Here is a 17345-nt window from a genome sequence, read left to right as displayed (position 1 = left end):
TTGCTTTGTCAGCTTATGTGACAATTCATTTCTCAGACAATTCATTTCTGAGTGTTAGACAAGAGCCCACTCTTGGGCCCTGAAAAAGGGGTTCCCTTCCTTCAACTCATGGGGTCTCAAAGAGTCAGACATGACTTAGCAACTGAACAACAACAAGGAGGAATTATGAAAGGTGGGAGGGTCCAGTGGAGAACAGAAAAGAAGGCCAAGAGCGTGGATTGTCCAGCCTCCAGCAACCGAAAGGCTCTGTTATAACAGACCAGGCAGCAGTCCCTGTAAAGAGTCCCAGAAATCAGAGGTCAGATGAACTTGTTGAGTCCCTGGAAATTCCTTAAATACCCTGTTAACTTTTCCAGGCTTTGTTTTCAACTCAGTTAAGAAGTTTGATGCTGGATAACTTCTGAGGATTTATCGGGGTATTAACTCTGGACTAGTGGACTAAGTAAATTTTAAAACAAAACAGGCAGACCAAGTTGGGTTGCTGCCGCCATTGTGCCAGCTTCTTGGGTCTCAGTGAGGCTGGGTGATGCTCCAGAATGGGAGACAAGCCAGTTTGGGAGCAGATTGGCTCCAGCTTCATTCAACATTACTACCAGTTATTTGATAACGATAGAAGCCAACTAGGAGCAGTTTATTCCGACGTCTCATGCTTCACATGGGAAGGACAGCAATTCCAAGGGAAAGCTGCCATTGTGGAGATATTGCCTAGCTTCCATTCCAGAAAACCCAGCACAGCATCACGGCTCAGGACCGTCAGCCCAGGCCGGATAGTTGCATCATCAGCACAGTCGTGGGCCAGCTCAAGGCCAATGAAGACCCCATCATGCAGTTCCACCAGATGTTCCTATCAAAGAGCATCAGGGTTGCTTGGATTTGTACCAATGACATGTTCAGGCTTGCCCTGCACAACTTGGGCGGAACCCTCCCAGCCAGGCATTCATGCTATTTCCTCCTTCTTCCTCCTCCACTTACTATTCAACTGTCCACATTCCTCCAGAGGCTCCTAACATCAACAAATAAGCAGGGCCACGGTGGGAATGGGTGCAGGGTGCTGCTCTAGTGAGCTGTTTCGCGTGATGTTTGGATCCTGGACTAGCTGCATCTGATAGAAGTTTGTGTTGTACCCTCGTATACCTTGGAATGACTTAAGTAATACAAAAGGTTGTCTTTTTTTCTTTTTTTGAAAATCTGCTGACAAGTTGCTTTAGTAACCCATAAAAGTGAAGGAGAAAGCCTCATTACCCAGATACTGATTTGTTCAGATGTTTCAATGTCTCATGGTACAATAAAACCATAAATATTTTCCTAACAACAACAACAAAAAGAACAAGCAATTATATCAAGTAACTGTGAGGCTAAAGGCAGATTTTTTTTTTTAAGTGAGACTAAGGATAACCCTCCAACTAGACTAAATAATGTAAAGAAAGAAAATAAGAATACAAAGTAACATTTAGACTATTTGTTTCTAGTCCTGGGAGACTGGACTAGATCCAGTCTAGTTTCTAGATCTAGTTTCTAGATCCATGGGAGACCTGGATCATTCAGGCCACAGAGGAAGACAGCTGTGTTCGCATCAAGTTGGTTATAGACAGTACATCTGTCTCATCTGTTAAGCCCCAGTAGCCTCCCTTCTGACACAGCTGGGGAGTCTCCAGGAAGGTTACCAGCATGAGCCAGACCCAGGGCCCACCTTACAATTCAGAATTCTGGCTATTACTATTTGTCATGAGGTTTAGGAGCCAGACCTTTATTCCCAAAACCCACAACACAGGCTTTAGGTGCTATTTCTCAGCAAGTTACTACAAGATGAGAGTTTTTGGTTCCCAGACTTTCTACAGTTCTGGGAGAGAATTTTTACCTGACAATGCCTTTCCACAATCTAATGGTGACTGAGACATACAAGACCCCTCATCAGAGACTGGATTCAATTACAGTTACAGGGCAGCTGACTTTCTGGCCTTCAACTCCCATACTCACTAACAACTGTCTGTTTTCGTGTCAAGTCAGTAAGCCAGCAGCCCACATATCTCTCTCCTGGGTTTTCCCAAAATACTTAACTGAACTCTGGTACACATCACAATTCCCTTAGCCTAAGGAGAACCCTTCATTAACACTCTACTGTGTTAAAAGACCCATTAGAGCCTATAATAGTATTAAAGAAAAATTATTCATAACACCATATAAAGCACAATAAGGCAGTCTTTATTCAGGGGACTACTGGGATAGGTGTACAGACCACCGAAGTGGGATTTTGCAATGGAGAGAGTGATTGGGCTCAACTCCAAAGGCAAAAAGGAAAGGTGGAAATTCATAGCCAAGGAGCAAGGTCAGTGGATAGCATATTACCAAGGGAAAACCTTAGGAGTAAAGGGGCATTCAGGATAAAGCAATCTGACCTAAGGGGATTCTTGCTGAAGGCAGGCCAAGGTGATCAGATATCACCTGAGGGATGGTGGGGAGGATGAGCAACCTGATCAGAGATTTCAAGGGTAATCAGAAATCTTGAGGGTGGGGGCTCCTGGTTAAACTGACTGAGCAGGATTCCTCCTAAAGTCGGACAATGTAGAGCAGGAATGGAGGCCTGAAAGTCAGGTCTAGTTGGAAAAATGCTCAGGGAAACCTGGGTAGAGTTTGGCTGAAGAGAGAATCTGCAAACACTCCAGCCTTTTTTCTGCATTATAGAATAGAGCAGAAATTATCAGCGTGAATTATGATTTATGTATCTTTGGGCTGCAGGCAAAAAAATCATGAGAAATGATTTACAGAGTGAAACCCAAATTCTTTAGCCTCTCACCTCATCTGCAGGTTGGTCACACAATTCCCTCCAAATAACAAGTATTTTGCATAATGGTCATTCACTCATTTATTTCATCTTTCTATTGTGCCAATGAGGTTTTCCCATCTTCCAGAAGAAGCTCCGTTTGCTCACCCTTGAGCCAGGCTGCTCTGAGTTGACACCCAGTAAATGATAAATTGAATGAACTCAAAGAGGAGAGTGATTAGGATAGCATATGTGCTGGCAATTATCTCAGTATTCCAAGGAGATGACCTCAACAAAAACAACCAGAATGCAAAAGAGAAGATGAATGGGGTTTTAACCAGTTTAACTGTCAGTTTTAACCAGTTAGGTAGGCCTGGGAGGTAAAAGGCAGAGAGAAGCTGATAACTTTTAAGTTTCAATGCGGGGTCTCAAATTTATCTACAAGAGACTATGAGCAAGCCTGGAAATAATCATAAACAAGCAGAAGTAGGACTGTGACAAGTGTTCTTATTGTAGGACAAATTAGTGGGTGTGTGAGGGTGGGTGGGTCAAGGCCTGTGGTTTTTTGTTTTGTTTTGTTTTTTAATATTTATTTATTTGGCTGTATAAGGTCTTAGTTGCGGCATGCGGGGTCTAATTCCCTAACCAGGACTCAAACCCAGGCCCCTTGCATTGGGAACATGGAGTCTTAGCCACTGGGCCACAAGGGAAGTACCCAGGCCTGTGTTAATTTCTTAGGTCTGCCATAACAAATTGCACAGACTGGGCAACCTAAAACAACAGGAATTTCTTCTCTCACAGTTCTGGAGGCCAGAGTGTGAAATCAAGACACGGCAGAACCACACTCTAGGGAAGAATCCTTCCTTGCTTTCTCTTAGCATCTGGTGATTACCAGCAACCCCTGGCATTCCTGGCCTACTCCTATCTCTGCCTTCATGGTCACATGGTCTTCAACCTGTTGTCTATCTTCATATGACCTACTTATAAGGAACCCATCATTGGACTTCAAGCTCACTCTTAATTCAGTATGACCTTGTCATAACTTGTTCACAACTGCAAAGATCCTATTTCCAAATAAGGCTACTTCCACAGTAATAAGAGATTAGGATTTAAGTATATCATTTTGTGGGATACATTTCAACCCATTACAGGACTCTCACTGCCATCCCTATCTGCACGTGAAATGAACTGAGCTTGAGAGAATGGGGCTGAAGGGAGACTGGCAAAATTAGAAGGGTCAGTAGCTAGAGAGTGTCAGGAAATTCCTGAAATAGATCATGCTATGTTTAAAAGATTTAGTGAAAGCACTCAGAGTGTCTGAGGAATAAGGACTCAGAATTCAGAATTCTCTATGTCTGGAGCAAAAATACATAGTGACTACCATCTGGGTGTTCAGTAGCAGAAACACAAACTGAGATGCACTATAATTACAGGTGTTGAACACTAAGAAGTTTAAAAGTTCAAGTACAGCTAACTGAGGAGGAAAGGGGCACTATGACGTATAAATACCTCCTAAGTATCCCCGGCTCTGTGCTGGGGTGCGTGTGTGTGTGCTAAGTCAGTCATGTCTGACTCTTTGCAAACCTATGAACTGTAGCCCGCCAGGCTCCTCTGTCCATGGGATTCTCCAGGCAAGAGTACTGGAGTGGGTTACCATGCCCTCCTCCCGGGGATCTTCCCTACCCAGGGATCGAACTCACATCTCCTACAAATCCTGCACTGCAGGTGGATTCTTTAGGACTGAGCCACTGCAGAAGCCCCTGTCACTGGAGTACTTATACAAAAAATTTTGTTTGATCCATGTGACCCAGGTATTGTATCATTATATATGAGTGGAGAAACTTATCCACTGCCTCCCAGCATCTAAGCAACCTGCAGAGCAAGGGAACAGAAATAAGATTTCCCTGTTCCTGAGACTGACTGAGAAAAAATACCTAAGATATAGGTACTCCATGGTTATGTGACTTAAACCACACTTGAATAGGAAGGCTAGATGGAGGTGGAAGGGCTGGCATAGGTTCTGTGCTCTGAGAAGGGAATCAGGACACACTTCAGAGTGTGGGATCCAACATGTAGTGAACACTTCTGTCCTACAGGACAGACTCCAAGCTCTTCATGTGGCCCTTAGAGCTCCAGCTTCCTGGGATTCCAGTGTGCATTAAGTGATAAAATGCAGATGGTAAGCCTAGCATATGCCGAACATATTGTGCATGATATCTGCCTTCCCCACCCTGACCCCCACACATCTGGGATCCTTGACCAGTTTTCTCTCCCTGAGCTTCAGCTTCCTACAATTCCAGGATCCTGGGATTCACCTCACTTAAGGAACAGACAGAATGAAGGGGAACACTCAATGAACTGCCATGACCAGGGCTGATTCCCTCCATAAAGAGTCAAAGACTATCCAGGACAAAACTGAAAATCAGAGTGGATATAGAAAACAGGCAGGAGGACTTCCTTCATGATACAGTGGTTTAGAATCCACTTGCCAGTGCAGAAGACACAAGTTCGATCCCCACTCTGGGAACCTGCCTCAGGACAACTAAGCCCAAGAGTGAGCTCTAGAGCCTGCGAGCCACAACTACTGAAGCTTGCTTGCCCAGAACCTGTGCTCTGCAAGGCACAAAGCCATTGCAATGAGAAGCCTGCACACAGCAACTAAAGAGAAGCCCTCACTCGCTGCAACTAGAGAAAGCCTGTGCACAGCAATGAAGGACAAGCACAGCCAAAATAAATAAATTTTTAAAAAGAAAAAACAGGCAGGAAAGACAGACACAGTAAAACATCTATGTGTTCACAGGAAACATGGTTTTCCTAAGGTTTTGCTGCAACTGTGAAATGCCACAATGCACCCATCTTGGAGTGACTTTTATTTTCTTACCACCCACACCCCAGATCTGCTTGCTACACTCTTGTGTGACTATTCCATTAAGTCACCCTCGCCTCCCGAAAACTCATGATCCTTAGTTAATCCCACCTGTCCTGAGCCCACCTTTAAAGAGCATCCAAAGTGCAAGTGACCCCTACTTCCCTAACACCCTCCTTCTCCTCCATCCTTGGCACCTTTTTCCAGTGAACAACTGGGTTATTTTAGGTGCTTTCATTGGAGCCCTTGAATAGTTGGTTATGTTGGTCTTTGTGTAGTTCTCAAAGTCTTATTGACTTTGGCAAAAGGAACAAAACAAAACAAAATATAAAAATAGATGAGCAGCCTTCATGTGACAGCTGGGAGGCCTGTATGGCAAGAAAATTAATCAAGCCAAATTTCTTCATTCAGTGGATTCTCAGAGCCCTTTTTATCAGCCATAACCTCTGATGGATATTGGGGTACCAGGTCAGAATGCTATTATCCTTGCTTCCTAGAAGTCTATGAATAAGTCATAATGTTCAGTACTGTTAGTCTCAGGACTGCTATAGTTTGTTGAGCATCTACTCTGCCCAGAACCATGCTGACTCCTTTACAACAGAGCTTCTCAAACTGCAAAGAGCTGGACTTCCCTGGTGGAAGTGGAAGTGAAGCTTTCACTACAAGGGGCATGGGCTCGATCCCTGGTCAGGGAACTAAGAGCCCACATGCCATTCAACTCAGCCAAAAAACAAAACAAAACAAACTGCAAGTAACTAGAAAGTCTAGTACTAGTATTTGGTTAACGATTCAGACTGTGTTTGGGACAGGAGGGTTCTATTTCTAATGAGCTCTCAAGTAAGCCAGATGTGGCTGGTCCAGGAATCAGACAACAAGGTGGCAGGCACATTTTATACACCTGTATTTGTCATTCATCCACAAGTATATCCTGTGGAATGATGACCTTCTCCCCAGGGGAAGATGTAATTGCTGCCCTTCTGTTTGTAGCAACAGCATTTTTAAGAAAGCTATATGTGGTACTTTACAGTACAAAGTTCACTTTCCATGTTTGGCGTAATCTATGGCTTCCTTTGCTACAGTCCATTCACCTTCCACTCTGCAAGGTGAGTGTGTCATGCCTTCCTCCTGCTCTCACATCTCTACTATCTCTTGTTCCTTCCTGTCAGTCAGGGTTCTCCAGAGAAACAAAACTCTGGAGAGGTGTGTGTGTGTGTGTGTGTGAGTGTGTGTATGAAGAGGGGAGGGAACAGATTGGTTTATTTCACAAGACTGGGTCACATAATTGTGGAGGCTTGCAAGCCCAAAATGTGCAGGGCAGGCCAGCAGATCAGAGACCAAGGGAAGAGAAGATGTTGCAGCTCAAGACAGAAGGCAGCTTGCAGGCAGAATTCCTTAAGTGTGGGATAGGGGGAGGACAGTGTGTGTGTGTGTGTGTGTGTGTGTGTGTGTCTGTGTGTGTCTGTGTGTCTGTGTGTCTGTGTGTGTCTGTGTGTAAACCTCACAGCTTGCAGGCAGAATTCCTTAAGTGTGGGATAGGAGGAGGACAGTGTGTGTGTGTGTGTGTGTGTGTGTGTGTGTGTGTAAACCTCACAGCTTGCAGGCAGAATTCCTTAAGTGTGGGATAGGAGGAGGACAGTGTGCATGTGTATGTGTGTGTGTGTGTGTGTGTGTGTGTGTGTGTGTGTGTGTAAACCTCAGTCTTTACTCTTTTTTGTTTTAATCTTTTGGCGGTGCTGCACGGCATGTGTGATCTTGGTTCCTCAACCAAGGATCAAATTCATGCCCCCTACATTGTTAAAACTCTGAGCTATTTTAACCACTGGACCACCAGGGAATTCCCTTGGTCTTTACTTAGAGACTGATTGAAGCCCATTCATTTATGGAGGATAATCTGTTTTATTGCAAAGTCTACTAATTTAAATGTTAATCTCAGCCAAAAAGTATCTTCACAGCAAATTTGAGACTTCTGTGTGATCAAATAACTGGGCACCAAGACCTTGACAAATTGATGCATAAAATAAACCATCACATCCTGCTTCTTCTTTTGCTGAAGTGTCTGTGTATTCAGAAGTCCACCATGGACTTCCACTCACTTGCTCCCTGTTAGGCTCAGGGTCCAGAGACCACCTTGCCTCCTCTTCTCCCTTCTCTGCTCCTCCTGGCTCCTGCCCAGCCGCTCCTTCCTTTAAGCCACACACTGTAATTCTCTCATCTTTAAGATGGGACCCATTCTCCCTCAGCTACTGCTACTTTTTTCTACTCACTGTCTCCACTCCCTCACCTCCCTTCTCTCTCCAAACTACCCCATCCCAGCACTCTACCACCTCCGTTCTGCTTAGGGGGCCTGTATACCAAATACTATGGGTCAATGCTCTTATCAGTGGTTTTTCCTCATTTCATTTGATCTTGCAGCAGCACTTATCCTCAATGACTATCCCTCTTTCTTGAAAATACCTTTGCCTGCATGGGATTCCAAGGCTCAGCACTGCCCAGACTTCTCTCCACCTCATAGTGGCTGCTCCCTCTCTTTCTCCTTCCCCTACCCACTTCCCCCTTTCCTCTTTTTCCCCTCTGGATCTCCTCTCTTTCTAGTCTCCAAAGCTAGTGTGGCCCATTCAACTCCTCTAAGACAGCTCCTCTACCCATCCGAGTCTGTGCTAGGATCTCAACTCCTATTGTTTGCTGTGACAACAGATTTCCACCTCTAGTCTTGGCTTTCTCCCAGAACCATCATAGCTATTTGTCTTGAGCATTTCAGACCTAGCAAGTCCAAAACCCATCTTTGTCTCCCAACCCCTTCCCAGAAACTGTTTTGCAGTTTCCTAGGCAGACTCTCCAATCACCCAACTGGGGCCAAAACTACACACATTTCTCACTCCTTTAACACCCAGTAGCACACCATGGAGGAAACCACTACTGCTCACCAGCCTCACCTCCACCAGCTGATTCTGGAATGGGCCATGTCCTGCTTGCATTTCTGTGGCTGCTTCAAAATAGCCTCTGCCTCCCTCCATCCAGATCCAATCTGCTCTGCACAGTGATAATAATAAAATTAATAAAAATTATAAATAATTATATATATTATATATTATAAAAATATAAATATAAATAAAAATTTTAAAAATAATAAAATTAAAGTCCCATCAAGCCATGCCCTCACTTGAAAACTTCTAAGTGTAAAATCCATGGTCACTCCATCCAGTTACCCCTTTCTCTAGCCAGGGGACAAGCCTCCTGCTTTATGACCTTTGCATACGCTGTTCCTCTGCTGGAATGATCTTCTTGCACACTTCTGTTCAATTTGCCCTCCACCTGCTCTCTGCTCAAATGTTACCTTATGAAGGTCCTACCCAACCACCCTAGCAGGCTCCTTCTTACCCTGTTTTATTTTTTCATGCCATCTATCATCTGATTCCTCTTCTAGCTCCTAAAAGCCAGGATCATCTATCCACTATGATCTCCCCAAGGTTGACAAAACTGGTGGCACACAGCAAGCACTTTATAAAAATACATACAATCAGCGACATAATAGAAACCAAATGAAACATTACTTGTGAGATGGATCAATGGTCCTTGAGTAGCATTTACATTCAGGGTTTTCTTTCTGTTGCTTTACTTGTGGTATCTGTCATAATCCCACTTGATGTCAAAGAAAGCACCTTCCCACGGTCTCCAGTTGCCTCCCCACCTCCACCCCAAGCTGACACACCATGGCCCTCACTCACTCACTGCCTCCCTGTGCTTCTACACGTTTAGGGCCTTTGCTGTCATGGTGGCCTCCACTTGGGACCCTGTTTTCACCCATGCTTGAGCTTGATCAACTCCCTCATCTCAGATGTCACCATCACAGTGGAACCTGCCCTGACCTCTTTCTTAATACTGTGACCATCCCCAGCTCATCCCCAGCATCCATAACCTGATACTGCTAAGCGTTCTTCTTCCTCTGCACTGCGAATCAAACATAGCAGATCACGTTTTTGATTTTGCCCTGCCCTTCTCACCGATCCCCTCAGCCAATTGTGTTCAAAGATGCACCCTGAGAACCTGGAATAGTACCTAGCACCATGAATGCCTAGTGAGTACTCAGTATACACTTGTCAAATAACTGAATGGCCCCACACATTCAGTAAAGTAGACAGCATTATCCATTTTTTGGGTGAGGAAACTGAGGCACAGAAAGGTTAAGTATAGCCAAGATCATCTGGTTAGGAATTGATGAGGCAGGTTTTAACCTAGGTGCTCTGACTCATAACCACTGTACTGAGCAAAATGCAGTAAATAAACACAAAGCTTTGAAGAGATAGTTCACAGAGAGGTGTCAGTTCGGGGGAAGGAACTGGACAGGGCAGTGAGGACTGATCTGATGCTGAGTTAGGGATTTCTGGGCTCTGAATTTACCTGCTTTAGAACTGCAGTGGACAGAACTATGAGCTCAGATTACCAACACTCAACAGGTAGTTCCCTCACCCACCCGATCACAGGGCTGGGAACTCAGGCATATAGGATCTGGAATTTAGAGCAGGCTGCACTATTTACCAAAGCACCTTAGTCTGACCTGCCTTGGCTAATCCTTGGTTCCTCCCCTGCCTCTCCTCCAAGCCATGATGCCTGGCTGGTGCTCCTGAGAAACGGGTGCAGGTGAGTTCTGTTGAGTCCAGTTAAATCTGAAGCGGGTAGTTCCCACTGGTATCTGCAGGTTCCAGGGAGATGGGAGACCCTGCCTGCACCTGGCTGTCATTTGGGGGACCAATCACTGTTCACAAAAATGAATTTTACTCCTTTGCTTTATCTCCTGCAAAAGTCACAGAATCCAAGCAAACACCAAACGGTGACTCCCTGTTAACTCCCTTACTCAGGAATGATTATTTGTTATTTAGAGGAAGAAACAAAAGGCTCCCAAGTCCTTGAAACAAGGAAAGCAATGCCAAGAAATCCAGTTCCAGACCCCACCTTAGTGGTCCAGTGGTTTAGATTCTGTGCTTCCAATTCAGAGGGTTCAGGTTCCACCCCTGGTTGGGGAACTAGGACCCCACACGACATGCAGCACCACCAAAAAATCAATCAATCAATCAATCCAGTTTCATGGTCCACCCACCTCTTTCACATCTGCTCAACCAGGCCACTTCCTTTCTTTAGGGGAACTGGTATTGTTCTGCTCGATCTGACCGGACATCAGTTATCTGCAGTAGTGTATCCTCTCTAGACTCTGTCTGCATGCTCAGTCATGGCAAGAATACTGGAGTGGGTTGCCATTTCCTCCTCCAGGGGATCTTCCAGACCCAGGGATCCAATCCGCATATGCACTGGCTCTTGCATTGGCAGGCGGATTCTTTACCAATTCTTTCCCACCTGGGAAGCCCATCCTGTTTAGCAGATGGAGACATTCCTTTGCCTTCTTCTATGGGAAAGTTCAACTTCAGTGCCCAGCAGATGAAAAAGGGAAGTGTTGGTGTCAATCAGCCCAGCTCAGGACCCCCAGACATGCTTTCTCCCAAGCTCCAGAACCTGCAAGATTAAGGATGGTCCCAGGAAGACCTCTCTGTCTTCGAGCTACATGTTCAGCATAGTGTAGCGGCAAGGAGCCCTGTCTAGACGTCCAGAGTCCCTAATTCTTCCTGGCCCTCGCTGCGACTCGACTTCAAGTCAAAGTCCATTAGCCCGTTCCCCTGACTCAGTGTGAACAGCTAGCCACACCCTACACTGAAGGGAGCTATAAGCTCCCCGACCACCCACTGGGGGCCAAGACGGACCGAAGTCCCTCTGGGCGCTCCCCAGGGTTGTCCTGATGCCCAGAAGGGACGTGTAACGAGTAGCTGTGAAACTCCGCACATCCTCCGAAAGCCAGGGCTGACACCTTGGGCATCAGACAGCGGATAGAAGAGGAAGGTGAGTCTTCCTTTCCCGAGCCTTCCTCGCCTCTCCAGCGGCCGCGGGCCGGGCGTAGAGGAGGGGTTTTGGCTGGAAGGAGGTTGGGCCTGCGGGCGTGGGGTGGGGGTGCCACACGGCGATTCTGAAATGTAACGGGCCGCGGTGCGCCGCAGCCTCCTTCCTCCGCTCCCCCTCCCAACTCCAGCATTCAGCCTCGGCTCCCGGATCGGCCCTTCTGGGAGTAAACAAGCCCCTTGTACGAGTCCGAAGGGGGAGAACAGAGAAGAGAGGAGCCCCAAGACCAACCTTCCCACACCAGCGGCGGCCCACAGCCGGGCGCACCCGCGCGAGCCCTCCCGCTGGCCCGCTTCTCTGCCCCGCCACCCGCCTCCAGGCGCGGTCCCCGTCGCGCCTTCGAGGCCCCTGCCTCCCGCCCCGCGTCGACGCGCGCCCCCGGCGCAAGCCCGCGGGGAGGCCCGGCAGAGGCGGCGTGGCGGACCCACAAAGCCCCCGGCCAGGCGCCGAGGCCCGGGCGCGCGCGAAGCGGGGCGTGGCAGGGCGGGGCGCGCCGGCCGGGCCGGGCCGGGGGTGTCGAATGTCACCCCTAGCGCACACCTCGGCCGGGGGGCGGAGGAGAGAACCACTGAGATGCGGAGACCTCCCCGGTCCTAGAGCGGAGCAGGAAGTGTCCCAGGGGAGGGAGCCGGAGGGCTTCGGCCTTTCCTTTCCTCAGCGTCCGGCGGGCTCCGGAGGCGGTCAGGCCTGTACGGCCCGCCAACTGGGACTCGGAGAGGAGGTGAGTGCGGCCCGGGCGGCCCCGGCTTCTGCGGCCAGCGCGCGCCACTGCGCGTTCCTCGGTCCCCTGGCTCCCAGCCCCGCGCGCTCCGGCCTCCCCTCCCAGAGCTGAGCGCTGAATCCCTGGGCAGGGGGATGAGACGACACAAATGTTTTCCAGGCGCCTGCATTTGATCCCACTTCTTCCCTCTTAAGCGGAGCCGTGGTTTTCTGGATGAGCAGGAGACGGGGTCTTGGCTAGCCAGGGACAGAGTGGCCCTCGCAGAGAACCCGCCTCAGGAAGGACACCCGGGAGACCGGGCTGGAAGGATGAGGAGCTGCCGCCGTAGACTTCCGCCGCAGGAGGGCTTTGAGGTAGACGCTGAGAAGGAGTTCCATGCTGTGAGGTGAGGAGCCGGGAGCTGGCTAGAGTGGAGGTGGGTGTGGGTGTATAGGGAGGGGACAGGGAGAGATCTGGATCAAAGGAAACCTTGCCCCTTTCCCTGGCATACGGTATGCCCATCCCCTTCCCTTTCAGCTCATCCAGCTCCGTTCCTCCTCGTAGAGCTGCTTTTAAGTACGCCCCGCCCCCTGTTGGATCCTCTTGAATTAATCAACGTTAATTCATTCATCACTCATCATTTCTGAGCTTCCTACGTGCCGGTGCCAGGGTGACAGGAACACGGCTCTCTGTTAGGGATGATGGACTAAGCCCAGAGCCAGATGCCCTAGAGCACTGAGGGTGGGTGCAGACCTGAGGAACCCAGAGGCCCTGGAGATGTGTGATGGCCGAGTTCAGGGAAGGTGGAGTTGAGTCGGGCTGAGATTGGGTGTCAGATACAGGAGCAGACACTGGAGGAAATCCGGTGGTGGGGCAAACTGTAATGTGTGCTGGCATGCTGGGGAGTCTCCTAAACCGGGTGTTAAGGGCAAGGGACCACGTCCAAGGATCTCAGAGGCCTGATGGTGGGGGAGGGGACCGTGTTGGACCGTATTTGCCATTCGTTTTCCCTGGGTCCCTTACTCTGGTTTAGTGGCTGCTACTCTGATGTCGCCCTGCATTTGTGGTTTTGTTTTGTTTTTTTTTTCCATTTATTTTTATTATTTGGAGGCTAATTACTTTACAATATTGTAGTGGTTTTTGCCATACATTGACATGAATCAGCCATGGATTTACATGTGTTCCCCATCCCGATCATCCCTCCCACCTCCCTCCCCATCCCATCCCTCTGGGTCTTCCCAGTGCACCACCCCTGAGCACTTGTCTCATGCATCCAACCTGGTCGCCCTGCATTTGTTCACTGAGGAGATGCAGGGGCTCCTGAGCCCCTTCTCTGCATATGTGGAGACTGTGCCATGACAGCCCCACCTCTGTCCTGCCTGGGGAAGGTCTGTGAGGTGTATGTGGTTTTCTTCATTGTGGTTTGAAGATGACAAGAGAAAAGAAGGCAAGATGGGTGGAGGCCAGGTCGTAGGTCCAGATATCTTTAAATATATACTGAAGTTTACTATTCAGACTTCAGTGAATTGGGTGGAGGCACCTTTTAAAACACTGGTGTTTTTAAATACTTAGTGTTATTTTTCTCTAGTAAACTCAGGATGTGCCTCTTTTGCCTCTCCTCATCTCTTGTTTGGGGGCTTCCCTGGTGGTTCAGCAGTAAAGAATCTGCTTGTAGTGCAGGAGATGCAGGTTAGATCCCTGGGTCTGGAAGATCCTCTGGAGAAGGGCATGGCAACCCACTCCAGTATTCTTGCCTGGAGAATCCCCATGGACAGAGGAGCCTAGCGGGCTACAGTCCATCGCATCGCAGAGCGACTGAGCCTGCACACACGCATCTTTTGTGTGGGTGTCTTCGGGGCTGTCTGCTTTCTTCCCTGCTTCCTGGTGCATACTCCACTGAGCAAGACTGACTTGCTCTGTGTTGGTCTAACTCTGATAGCCCTCACTACCAGCAGGGTGAATTTCCTGTCCTGGATCAGCTTTGAAGGCTTTTCCTGTGCATGTTTGTCTTTGTCTTTTCAGCTCGTTTTGTAAAGGTCTCAAGGGCAAGGACGGTGACTTTGACTCTGAAGCCTCAAGATAGCGGCCTTCTCAGCTCGTCCATTTCAGGTCCCTTCCAGGAGGACCTGGCCATCGAAGGTACCACAGAGTGTTAATTACCATCTCTCTCCTGCATGCGGCCCCACTGGTCTCCTGGGATGCTTGGAACACCAGTGCCACGTTGAAATGTCACTGCTTTTCTCCTGGACTGCCTGCCTTGTTCATCCAGTCCTCAGTTAGGGAAATCATATAATGATGCTTTGGGGAATGGGGTTGTTCCTTTTCTGCCTTTGTGTAAGGATCATCTGCACTGACACTTGTCACATATCCTGGTGCTTCTCCCAAGGGCTGATCTCTGTGGGCTTTTTCACTTTTCCCATCACCACCCCCAAAAAACTACTACAGGAGACCAGAACATTGAAGCCAGTGATTTCTGTTTGGAAATAGGGTCGTCTTCTGCTGCTGACCCCCATCAAATCCCATCATGCCCACAGCCCTGTGCCCCCGAGTCTTGGCTCCAAAGGAAAGTGAGGAGCCCAGGAAAATGAGGAGCCCACCGGGAGAGAACCCTTCCTCCCAGGGTGAGCTTCCCAGTCCCGAGTCCTCCCGCCGCCTCTTCCGACGTTTCTGCTACCAGGAGGCTGCAGGCCCCCGGGAGGCCCTACACCGCCTCTGGGACCTGTGCCGGGGCTGGCTGCGACCTGAAAGGCACACCAAGGAGCAAATCCTGGAGCTGCTGGTGCTGGAACAGTTCTTGGCCATCCTGCCCCGGGAGGTCCAGGGCTGGGTGCGAGCCCAGGAACCTGAGAGTGGTGATCAGGCTGTGTCCGCTGTGGAGGCCCTGGAACGAGAGCCGGGGAGACCCTGGCAGTGGGTGAGCAGAGGGGGCTGGGCTAGGCTGGCTGGGAGAATGGGAAGGGAGAGGGAGAGAGTGGGGCTGGGCAGCAGATGTGGAGAGGGTGGCCACCTTGCGCTTTGATGCTTTGGTGGAGTCACGTATTCCCTGGCCAGGGATGAGGAATTCCATCTAGAGCCATGTGCTTTCGTTATGTCCATGTTGAAGTTTGATAACCCCAAAGGCAGACTCCATTACCAAAAGGCTCTAATTTGTGACACGGTTATGTCATCCCTCTTTATAGCCCTGAACAAGGTGGGTCTGTGCTTCTAGTGGTTGAGTTAATGGTCAGCAGGCCCAGGGAGGGGGGAATTTGCCCAGTCCCTGGCACAATTGCTGGTCCTCATCTGGCCAGGGACTTCTCCACCGAGCTCTAAAGAGCCCTCTCTGGGATTGCAGCTCAAGCACTGTGAAGACCCTGTGGTGATTGACGATGGGGACAGCCCTCCAGACCAAGAGCAAGAGCAGCTGCCAGCAGAGCCCCACAGTGACCTTGCAAAGAGCCAGGATGCCCAGCCCATAGCTCTGGCTCAGAGCCCTGGGCTTCCAAGCAGGCTCTCAGGCCAGCTCAGCGGGGACCCAGGTAGGGTGCCCATGGGAGTGGGGGAGGGGCGTTTGTACCTGGCCCTGTGGGCTTGGAAGTAGCTCTTGACATTTTGGTTCTCTCCTGCTCCCTGAGTGGCTCTGAACCTTTTTCAGGGTCTGGTCCTTCCCTAGAGCAATTCAATGAGAATCTCATGAGAGTGTCCTCTTCATGGTGCCAGGGCTGCCCGGAGGGACCTCTACTGTGAGTAGGTGTTTTTTGAGGCTGCATCATGTCGCTGCTTTGAGGGCGCATCTCTGAGTTTGTTTTGTTGGTTTGGAGACAGCTGGGCACCATCACTGTCCAAATAGGGCCTGCGTGGGGAGCTGAGTATAGCCATGTCCTCTTATCTCTCTGAACATCTCTTTTCTCAGCTAAATAACTTCTGCTCTCAAGATTTTATAATGTTGAAAGAAGATATAAAAATGCCTCCTAGGGAACAGAGTGATATCGCCAGGACTTGCGGCTTGAATGGTGGCTAGCCATGTCTGTAACAAAGTGCACTAATGGCCACAAGCAGTTGGATTTGGCAGCAGATACACTTGGCTTTTAATCCTCCAGCTGTGACCCAGGTCATGCTTCTAAACTCTGCAAGCCTCAGTGTCCTAGTCTGTCCAGTGGAGATAATCTCAATAAAGTGAATGACTTGAACTTGTGGTTTTCCGGTACATAAGAAATTTTTATTTACGCTGTAGTTTGTTACGTGCACAATAGCATTTATGTCTCAAAAAATTGTACTTATTTTAACTGAAAATATTTTATTGTTAACCATTGTGTGAGCCTTCAGCAAGTTGAAATCTTTTTGCTGATGAAAGGTCTTGTTGGTGTCTCTGTGTTGGTGGCTGCTGACTCATCAAAATGGCAGTTGCTGAAGGTTGCTGAAGGTTGGGGTAACTGTCAGTGTCTTAAAATGAGACGGTAATTAACTTTTGCCTCATCGATTGAATCATTCCTTTCAGGAACGATTTTCCTATAGTATATAATGCTGATTCATTGCATTTTACCCACAGAACTTCTTTCTTTTTAAAATAGAATCAGTCCTCTCAAACTGTCATTGCTGTATCAATTGAGTTCATGTAATATTCTAAAGCTTTTGTTGCCATTTCACCAGTCTTCACAGCGTCTTCACCAGGAGTAGATGTCATTTCAAGAAACTGCTTTCTCTACTCATCCATAAGAAGCAACTCTTCAAGTTTTATCATAAGATTTTTGCAGTTCAGTCACATCTTCAAGCTCCACTTCTAATTCTGATTCTTTGCTGTTTCTACCGCATCTGCCATCTCTTCTTCCACTCAAGCCTTGAACCACTCGAAGTCATCCATGAGGATTGGTGTCAACTTCTTTCAAACTCCTGTTGTGTTGATGTTGATATTTTGGTATCTTCCCATGAGTGTTTTTTTTTCTTCTGGCCATGCTGGCTTGTGGGATCTTTGTTCCCCAACCAGCTGTTGAACCTGAGCCCTGGCAGTGAAAGCGCTGAGTCCTAACCGCTGGTAGTGGTGGTTTAGTCGCTAGGTCGTGTCCAACTCTTGCAACCCCATGGACTGTAGCCTGCCA

The 17345-nt window shown here is 48.5% G+C and overlaps 2 protein-coding genes across 5 annotated transcripts in view; both read left to right on the top strand.

Annotated features, from left to right (window-relative positions):
• The first annotated feature begins 536 nt into the window (after positions 1-536).
• Positions 537-12628, top strand: LOC122700754. Its single transcript, XM_043913812.1, is given in 5 exon segments — positions 537-705; positions 708-1031; positions 11469-11513; positions 11669-12291; positions 12451-12628. Coding segments are annotated over 5 exon segments (1242 nt in total). The 3' UTR covers positions 12532-12628.
• A 1664-nt stretch (positions 12629-14292) lies between these two features.
• Positions 14293-17345, top strand: part of ZNF496 (zinc finger protein 496) — a 44677-nt gene continuing 41624 nt past the window's right edge. For 3 of the 4 annotated variants that reach the window (XM_043912474.1, XM_043912473.1, XM_043912477.1), the window contains exons 1-3: positions 14293-14409; positions 14758-15184; positions 15605-15788. In XM_043912474.1, coding sequence (XP_043768409.1) covers positions 14795-15184; positions 15605-15788 — 574 coding nt within the window. In that variant the 5' untranslated portion in view covers positions 14293-14409; positions 14758-14794. The remainder of the gene's footprint in view (positions 14410-14757; positions 15185-15604; positions 15789-17345) is intronic. The other variant, XM_043912476.1, reaches the window with a different exon arrangement.

The sequence above is a fragment of the Cervus elaphus genome, chromosome 9, assembly GCF_910594005.1.
Source record: "Cervus elaphus chromosome 9, mCerEla1.1, whole genome shotgun sequence".
Classification (NCBI taxonomy): domain Eukaryota; kingdom Metazoa; phylum Chordata; class Mammalia; order Artiodactyla; family Cervidae; genus Cervus; species Cervus elaphus.
The sequence above is the reverse complement of the archived record's forward strand: the minus strand, read 5'-3'. Positions and strand labels throughout refer to the sequence as shown.